The 9,875-nt window shown below is 40.7% G+C and overlaps 1 protein-coding gene across 1 annotated transcript; it reads right to left on the bottom strand.

Moving 5' to 3' along the window:
• Positions 1-5,173: 5,173 nt before the first annotated feature.
• ccdc78 (coiled-coil domain containing 78) lies at positions 5,174-9,814 on the bottom strand. The gene is given in 16 exon segments (XM_054598671.1): positions 5,174-5,239; positions 5,241-5,260; positions 5,532-5,596; positions 5,678-5,778; positions 5,912-5,978; positions 6,070-6,113; positions 6,439-6,613; positions 6,958-7,154; positions 7,243-7,368; positions 7,505-7,583; positions 7,856-7,944; positions 8,034-8,084; positions 8,713-9,069; positions 9,318-9,404; positions 9,484-9,615; positions 9,743-9,814. Coding segments are annotated over 16 exon segments (1,728 nt in total).
• Between the last annotated feature and the right edge of the window lie 61 nt (positions 9,815-9,875).

Here is a 9,875-nt window from a genome sequence, read left to right as displayed (position 1 = left end):
CAATCCATCCAATAGCTGTAGAAACAAGTCATTAAAAAACAAAAATGTGAATCACATGGTGATTCTATCAGAAAAATCAAGGGATTACCAAAGTCAATAGGATTTGTACCCAGGGTACCATAAAAATCATCACAAAATGTCATCGCAATCCATCCAATACTTGTTGAGACATTTCAGTCTGGACCAAAGTGGTTGACAGACATTTGCCTACATTTCATCCTGTGCTAAAATCCATCTATAAAAAGAACTATTTGAAACACAATGATTCTTAAATTCTCTGTTTTACTTCCTCATGCGACTGACGTCATATTATTAAACCCAGACTGAGAGTCTGCTCACTACAAGGAAGCACACCTGTTTTTGGAAGGGCTCTCCAACCCTGCCAATTAAACACAAGGATTATGCTTTTCCTACAAAACCTGTCTGATTTTCTACACAAAGCAGAGAAACCCCCCTGGCAGATCAGTTCAGTTCTTCTCTTCCTACCTGCCAACCACCTCTGTGTTTCTCGCATCTAATCCTGAAAAACTGCCTCCCTTTTTTTTTTCTTCCTGTTATCTTGCTCCTCAGAGAAGTTGTCTTGGGTTACCTCCTCAGGGACATATTGCACTGTGCCTATTGTGCAAATTGTTTATTGAAAGAGGTAGGCTGGAACGAAACTGCCACTCACAGTGGTTTTGTTATGTTACTAGTATCTCTTTCCCATTTTTCTTCTGCAAAACACAGCTTCAAGGCTCGATTTGTCAACAGACACACATGGTGCGCTGTGAAAAACGTGATGTTTTTTAATGGCGCTCACATTATGACACTTGGAAAGATGTTATTTGTTAGTATTAAAGAAAAAGTAAAACATGTGATAAAGAAATGTTTTTATATGATCAATTGGAACACGTATATTGGATTCCTAGTTCTGTCCTGTTTCTCTCAAGCCACTAACTTCTACATAGATTAATAATTTCCTACATTTCCCAGAATTCAGCTGAACAATCGCCAGTGAAAAACAGTGATGTTATTGCTAATCATCAAAGGTAGTTAAATGGGCAAATGCGAAAGATACCAAGCAAACAAACTAACTCATCAACAATGATCCAAATCTTTTACCCAACATGTGTTTAGCTACATTGCATTCGACTCTATTGAGGCAGCTTTTGATGGAAAAAAAATGTCTTTTAGCCAAATGAAACTATTTCAAACTACTTCAAAACTGAACTGGAAATATCTTAAAGGGGCCCACCAGCTAAATAAAAAATTCCAATGTTATTTCTGCGGCCTAGTTAAGTTCAATCAATATTCATGAGGGTGAGTTACTCTCTCTCTCAAAGCCAGAAACCAAAAAAGTAAGTAGCAAACTCAAAAGTCTGGAGCTGCTCCATTTACAATAAATAGGACTGATTTTGTGGACCCACAGAATGTTTGTTTTCTTTTTATACCCAAATGAGTTTTAACTATCGCAGTGTTCTCAGTAGCGGAACTGAAAATGTACCCATATTCTTAACAAGCTGTAACCACTTTAGCATTTTGGGTGAACTGACCCTTAACCAGCGTGAGAGTGTTTAAGGTTGTTTTCTCCTTTTAACATTCTTGAAATAGAACCTTTAAGGAACATACTACTCAAACGGTACAATATGCCGGTGCAATGCCACGGCTTCTAAGAGCAGTTGATCTTGTTGGATCGAGTGAAAGGGAAAAAAAACAAAACAGAGAAACTTGTGAAGCCATTTATGCACCAGACGTGCTGACAGTCAGGCGGCATGTTTATATTCCAACAAAGTGCACTCACACATTGTGCATCAGCCCAGCCGCTGTGGTCTGTCTGATGTGTCAGAAGCTCCTGAGCCTTTCTCTCCCTTCGCTCTACGCTCATTCCAGTGGAACATGTGCGCTGGAATTCTCCCCCAATTAAGACAGGGATTAGCCAGGTCTGCTGTGGGAACCAGCAGAGTGTGGGAAAACAGAGGGTCCGGCCCTCTCTCCTTCCCTCGCTGACACTCAGCCTCATTCTCACTCGCTCTCGTTCAACAAGCTGCCTCCCTCCCCTGTCTTTCTCACCCTTACTGTAATTCTTCCTCCTCCAATTTCTCACCCTATATCCTGTCTTTCCTAAACTTTCTCATTTAATACCTCCCAATGTGTCTCTTTACAGCTCCCTCTGCTTAAGCCCCACTTCCAAAAATAATTTTTCTATTGTTTCCCCTCTCATCTTTATACTCATTTACAATTACCCCTTTTTTTTTTCTTCTTTTCAATCGTTTTCCCCCTCTTTCTAAGCCACCCAGAATCTCCATAGCTTTCAGTCCTGATTCTTCAAGGTTTCCTCAAGTGCACAGTTCTTCTGTGCTTCGCTCTCCTGCCCCTTCCCTCCTCCCTCTTAATGCCTCTCCAGCCTTCATACTGAAAGCTTGTCTGGGTGGGAGCTGGGGACTCTTGCATGAATAGTCTGAGACTGTCAGACTGAAAGAGGGGGTTCGAAAAGACAGCTCATCAGAAAAGAAAAGACAGGTGTCTCAGAAAACAGAGAGTTACATAGTTTATGTTGGCATTTTTGCAGTAGCTCATTAATATCCAGCAAAAAAAAAATGTATTGAACTATTCGTACTTTCGGTTCAGTGCATATACAATCTGCAGCAACCTGAAAAACTATCATGAATCTCATCAGTATCATGGGAGAATTCAAGAAACAATCCATAGAATTTAATTAAGCATTTACTAAATATCCATGGGAACATCCTGGTTGAGGTTCATGCTCAATTTTCCATTGTCGCTAAATTTCTTTCTCATGATCTTGCAATGCTCTCACTATCACACCGGATTCCTCTCCCACTGCCTCCACATTCCTCCTACCCGTTGTCACCTTTTCTTCCTCATTCCCACTCTGCCTCTACTTTCCTTGCGTTCCCATAAATCCTTTCCCTGTGCACTCCTCCACACAAGGCTTGTCCGTTCCAATTACGGCAGGGCCGTCCAGCCCCCCGGCTCACACACTCGGCACACACAGCCCGCTCTCATTAAGCCTGTATCAATTAGGCATTAACCTCCTAAAACAAAGGGCCTCTTGACGAGCGGCCCATCGCAGGCCATGTGAGGTACTTCCTCTGAATCCCTCCACCCTGCTTCCCATCCGCAGGACGAGACATTCATCCAACCTCTTTCCCACTGTGCTGCGCACAAAACAAAATCTGGGCCCAAAGCATCTTCAACAAAAAAGAACAGAGAAAGTGAATAATCAAACATTTACTTGCAGTTTTTGATGTTGAATAGTTGAGGATCTTCAAATAAACCAGAATGTTAATGTTCTATGTAGTTTTTGTTAAAACCGTTCACATTTTTTATGATTTTGTAGATAACAAAAGTATAATTATTGGTGGTTTCATGCGTTTCCTTAAATTTACAGCTCAGCGTTCCCGATGACTATTTTTGCTTTTACTGGACTATAGTATCAACAAGACCGACACTGTATTGTGTAGGTAAAGGTTTTCAATTGCTAATTGTATAACGTAAAACTTAGGTTTGAATTTTAAAAAGTCACATAGTTATTTTATTTCACATTACAAAAAGAGTCATCCATTTTTGTAGTAAAACTAAAAGACAGAAAAGACAATTAGGCAATTACAGCTACTTTTTATTTTTTTTGCCAATAAAAAGTTGATATGAAACAGTTTTGGAGCATTCCAGTGGTTGGAATGGTATCATGGATCCTTTTTGGAGAGTGCTGGACAAGCTCTTTAGAGGCAACATCTGAACATTATTACAGAATGCAATGCAAACATCCTGAAATAAAAACCATCTTTGTGCAGCGTTAAATGCTGCACAAAGTTTAAAATGAATTAAACTGAGGGATTAAAATGCAAAACAAGACATAAAAACATTAAACAATCATTAAATGGCAACTTCTGCAAATAGAAATATTTTATGATAATGTGCTTTTACTTTTACGCAAAATATGTCCACAGACAGACACATAAACACCTGGCAAAGTACTTAAAACAGCATCATCTGTGGTAGTTCTTGCTACAGTAGGTGTCTCCAGGCCCACAATTTTCCATGAAGACACACACAGAGACTCACAGTGCAAAAATGTGACCAGCGTCGCTGTTAGTAAGTAAAGTTCATTTTTGTTTTTAATAGACCAATTGAATACTATCTCATCATTGTAGTGATCAGTGTTTTCATCATAACACATAGTAGTTTAAAATTGAATTTTTCCCAAATGCCTCAAGTTGGGAAGAAAACTTGGCCCTTTGCCTTGGGGACCAGCTGTGCTGCCCCAGACTTCAACCTCTACTCTATGCATTTACAATGTCACAGTTTTTTTACTATTTATTTACTACTTTTCTTGCTTTTTGTTTACTCAGTGTAAACTTTATTTACACACATTTCCAGAAGCTTCTGCAGGCACATCAACTCTCTGTCTTTGTTGGCGAAGCAGCAAAGAGCCAACCTGGTTTTGGTTTTCCCACAGATCTGCCGGTGAGAGGAGTGGTCCCCCGGCACCCAGTGCTTTGGCACAGTGACTATGTTGGCACAGGCCCAAGCTGAACACCCCCAACCCCTTTTCCCAGGGCCCTGGGAGTGTAATACATTACTAACAAAATCCCACTTCCCATTCCTCTCAAACCTTCACACCCCTGCTCCCTCCCTCTCTGGGCTGGCATGCCCCCTGAAAAGGGGATTGGGGTGACATGCGTATGACTCTTTCCATCTCCTCTATGTTTCCCATCATTCCCTATAGTATTTCAGCTTCAAGTTTTATTGTTAAACAATAAACTCAACATACATCTTACTGACATTTTTTAATGAAACTTTTTCCACTTTTAAAGTATATTTCTAGTTTTCCAAAAATAATTTCCCAATGTTAAAGTTATGCCAGCTATGGCTCTATGGCAGGAAACCCAGCTACCAAAACCCACCAGAAAAAAATGCAGACCCTTTCACTGTTAAAGGGATTTAAAGGGAATAGATGACTATTCATGCCAACATTGAGGTTATAAATATGAACCCTCATTCTTGAAAAAAGCCTGGCTTGTTTGCACCACAGTTCCCAGCACGGCATTGAGGGAAAGTATTCACTGGTGTGTATGTGTCTGGGTAACATGTAATGACATTATTCTCACCAGGGTGACCCCTCATTGTCACCACGCTTTCTTCTCCAGAGCTCGTGAAATTGACATAAGCTTTACAAACATTCCAGGCATTTTTTTCTCAAGGCCGGATTTCTTTGGGGCCCTTTCATAGAGAAACCCACCAGTATGAGCAGCACCACCTAGTGATGGTGGAAGTGCACACCACTAGATTTGACCAGATTTATAATAAGTATCCACTTAAAAAATAAATTTGAAGGAACCCAGCTTATAATCATTGGGTTGTGTATGATAACACTTAAATACATGTTTAAAACAACATTTTCATGTTTCATTTTTAGAATTTAAAGTATAAGGTTTAACTTAAAAACTGTGCAATTTGATATTTACTTAAACATGAATAGGGTTTAGAATTTGTTGACATTTTCTTTCAATGGAGTGATGAATTAGCACTTTGGGAGCGCCCAGCCTCCTGGTTCCCATGCAGTCTGCAGAGCTGTGAGATCTCCTCTTTATACCTGCAGGTAGTGGTAAAGCTCAATGTAACTCTATTCAGACAGTGAACAATGTCTGACTTACGAATCCAGTGACTTCCTGACCTGCCCAGGTGGCTGTCGATATAGTCCTGCAACTCCAACACCTGCGCCTCTGCAACTGTTGCCCTGGTGAGGAGAAGGGCGCGCTCCTTCTCAAAGCCCACCTTTTTTCAAAAGGAGATAAAAATCATTTTTATCGAAAAAAAGACTTTAGTTGTTTTTAAGTATTGAATGTTTTTTGTGTGAGGGATGTAATTTGACAATCCAAAGTTTAAGGAGTGAGAGAGTTTTGTTTACCAGTGTTGAGTCTGCGATCTCCCTCAGCTGTTTTCTCATGTCTGACCAGGATTCCTCGCATGCCGGCCTGATAACGATACATTTTTCATACATTTTTATGACACATTCCACAGCTGACCACATTTGTCATTTTTGGAAAATGCAAAAATGACACTCACTCCTGATGGCTTAAATTCTGAAAAGGCATTTTGAGGACTTCCACCTGCAGAAGAAAAGTCAGGGTGAAGGTCTACAATCACCATAAATACATAAATGTATGTAAAACAATGAGGCAATATAAATGAAGATTTGAAGTGTTTGGTAGGACCTGCAGTCCACCTCTGTAGCAGTAAAGCTTTTTGTTGTCATAGGACACAGACTTTGATGCCATTTTGTCCAGTTCACCACCACATACCAAATGTTGTTTGGCTTTATACAGGAAGAACGGACACAAAGAAGAATCCCTACAGGCCAAATACAGGACAAACACCAGACAAAACAAAAGCAGATCATCTTACTTCAAAACAGCCATCTTTCTTTTGCACTACCTGCTCCTGGGCCGCATGCAGCTGACACTCCAGCTTCGCCTTGTCCTGGCGAAGGTGATGGATCTCCTTCTCAGTTTCATCTCTGAGCTCAGTGGGCTCCAGGCTGAAGCTGGCTTCTGGGGGTCCAGGGTCAAGACCGCACTCCATTTTGGCCAAGATCTGGTCCCTCTGAACCCTTAAGATCACAGTGTATCAATGTGGCCAGTTACTCATTATGGATTAACTGGGAATTTGATACTGATGTTTTTTGGATTGAATCACAATAATTTCATTAAAGAAATGAAAAAGAAAATCCTCCTCAGGCCCATAAATTAGATAATCTGAAAAAGTTAAATCACTCTCTTGTTCTCAACTCTTAGATATGCACCGTGTTATGACGGGTCACATGTACAGGGTCAGCAAAAACGGTCGGGTACCACTGTAGCAAGTTTCAGCAGCATGTTTTATGGAATAGGTGTAAACACTGAAAAGCAGGACATAGAAGACACAAACCCATGTCTACACAAACACAAGTCTCACCTGTATGCAATAAGGAGAGCATGATGGGTCTTGGTGATCTTCTGAAGTCTCTTCTTATATGAGCGAGCAGCAGAGGCTAGCTGTTCCTCCCTCACCCTGTAGGATGAACGGACATCCTGGAGCATGCGGTCCACATGTGCCCTCATCTTAGAAGTCTCTGAAGGGTTTCTACTTTCTCCAAGTCCATCAATGTACTCCTAAACAAAAGAGATGAAGATAGATGTTGTGTTAGGACATTGTGTCGCATTACTTTGTAGACATGATTGTGAAACTACTGCAACTCACGGCTAAGTCCTGTAAATAAGACACAAGCCTCGCCCGGTATTGCTCATTCAGCTCTTTGACTTGAAGCTGCAGCTTTGAGTTCTCTTCTTCTACCTCCTTCACTTGGCTCTGAGAGAACATCAGGGCCTTGGACAGAAGAAGAAAGACCAAAAGGATTTGACACATGTTCACCACGTGAACATTAAAGGTCGCAAAACAGGATAATATCAACAATCATTTAAGGATGTTCTTTGAATCAGTATGGGGTATGTTGAATGCTCACCGCACTCTGCTCAGATAGTTCCTGCTGGCGATTATGGATGGCTCTCTTGTTCTCTTGATGCTCTTTACCCATTGCCACCCTGATAACCAAACACAGGCTTAACAACGAAAGAGGAGAGACCAAAACCCACAGACAGCCACATCACAGGGGCAATGCAAAGAGACCACATCACACGGTTTAGAACAAAACTCAAACAGTGGACCACAAGGCAGATGTGTGTGTGGGATGAACACTGGGCCATACATTCTGAGATGGGTTTGGCTGTTTGATGACTGGAAATGGAAAGATAATTATGTTTCATTGTAATCAAGCTTGTGCACGAGTAAATGACAAACATTCACTGGCCCTCACACTTTCTCCTCCAGCGTCTTCTGCTGCTCCTCGTAGCTGTTCTTCATTTTCTCCAGCATGTATTTGATCTCATCTTGGTTTCCAAGTAGCTATGTGAGAGCATATGAACCAAAAGTAAGTTAACTGATGACCATAAAACATATGTGTTGGCCACTGCTACAAAGAATACAATACTTACAGTTTTTTCCATAGTTTTTTGCTCCTTGTCCAAAGCTGCCAGATCCTCAAGCTGTACATGCAATGTTATACAGTTGGAATAAACATTTAACATATAATAATATAAATACAAACAGAAACAATGGCAAGTATAATATTTCAAATGGTTTAACACAAAATTAAAAGGTTTTAGAAGTCAAAAGAAGACATGTTTTATAAATATGGTCTTTCTTTGCCTTCAAAAACACAGTTTGTTGCACGATCAAAGCTTTGTCTTTGTCTGAGAATTACATGGCAAATTATGTGGGAAATATTAGTCTTGCTTACCTAACAGTACAGTTAATCATGTTGCAATGTAAGATGCATGAAATGTTTGAAGAAATGTGAAAAAAAGTATCCTCACAAGGAAATTCTATTTTATAATTTTTTAATCATCAAAAACATAAAGAAGTTCTGCTTATGTCGGAGCTTAAATTATTTTTTTATTTTGGATAACCCAGATGGGACCAACATCATCTGTGTTTGGTTATCCCAAAAAATCTGAGTATTTTCAATAATGACAAAATTTTGATTTTGATGTGGGCATCTACAACAAAAGGCCCAGAAGTTGCAGGAAATCAAACTAGGAACTAAAAGTCTCTTTCACCCGTTCCTATTTGCATTTCCTCCGCATCTGAAGATGAACTGACACACTGTCTCACCTTGACTCTGTTGCGTGTCATGCTGCTGATCAAGGCCCTCACCCGGTCCAGCTCACCATGCAGACCCTGGGTGGTTGTCTTTACACTCTGCTGCTGCTCCTCCAGCTGCTTACGGAGGTCGTCCTGGGCCTGGGCCAGGGCCAGCAGCTCAGTACTCAACTTTTCACTCTGGCTGAGCTCCTCATCATGGGCCTCAGCCAGAGCTAGGTAGTTCTTCTTCAGTGCGGCGTACTCCTCGGTCAGGTCTTGGCCGCTTTTTTCTCCAGTTTTTAGAAGAGCCTCAGCAGACTGGAGTTCCCTGAATAAGTTGTCTCGTTCCATCCCAAGCTGTGTTATTACACCGGCTTGGTTCAATATCTAGAAAGAAGAAAGTGCAGTGCAGACAGCCTCAGTGATTCAGGGTCACACTGAATGCAAAAAATAAGTAATATAAGAAATAAGAAGTAAAATAATAAAAAATAAAACTCAATTTTAACCCATAAAAAAAGGCTTTCCCCAACCTTTTATTTATTATTTTGAATTAAATCTTCTTATCTTAAAGCTTCACTGATGAAATAAAGGATACGTTGCACCCATTTTTTCACAACTATCCCTTTAACCCTCACCTTGTTTTTCAGCTCAAACTTCTCTTCCTCAAACTGCTCTCTGATCTTGTTGGTCTGGATTTTCTCCTCCACAAACTCCTTAGATATCTGAAAGTTCAGACAGATAAATGACATTGATCATTGAACTTGTAGTTCATATATGCTTCACATATCTTATGAACTCTACCTTGAGTTTCTCCTCTTCGCTCCGGACCAGCCTGCAGGACAGATCAGTGTTGGAGCTGGCCAGGTGGCCCAGTCTGCTCTCCAGGTAGCCCACTTTGGTGAAAATGCGTTCATTTTTGTCAAGCAGCTGCAACTACAGTGAACATTATCCACCATCAGTATCTCCCACATTGGCTCCATTGTAGCTCGAGTTGCATCTAAAGGAGTTTAGAGGAGTTATAATCCCTGCATATAAAGACTGACCAGAGGAATGTACTTACATTTTCTGCAGTCAGGGCTTGAAGTTGCTCCTGAAGTTCATCTGTAGTTTTGTGGTGGTCCTGTGTGTCCATTTTAATCACTGCCAACCACTGCGTACAGTAACGCACACACTGTATCCACCAACAATGTTGC

Source organism: Anoplopoma fimbria, chromosome 5, assembly GCF_027596085.1.
Source record: "Anoplopoma fimbria isolate UVic2021 breed Golden Eagle Sablefish chromosome 5, Afim_UVic_2022, whole genome shotgun sequence".
In the NCBI taxonomy this organism is placed as follows: Eukaryota; Metazoa; Chordata; class Actinopteri; order Perciformes; family Anoplopomatidae; genus Anoplopoma; species Anoplopoma fimbria.
Note: the sequence above shows the minus strand (reverse complement) of the source record. Positions and strands in the feature narration are given on the sequence as shown.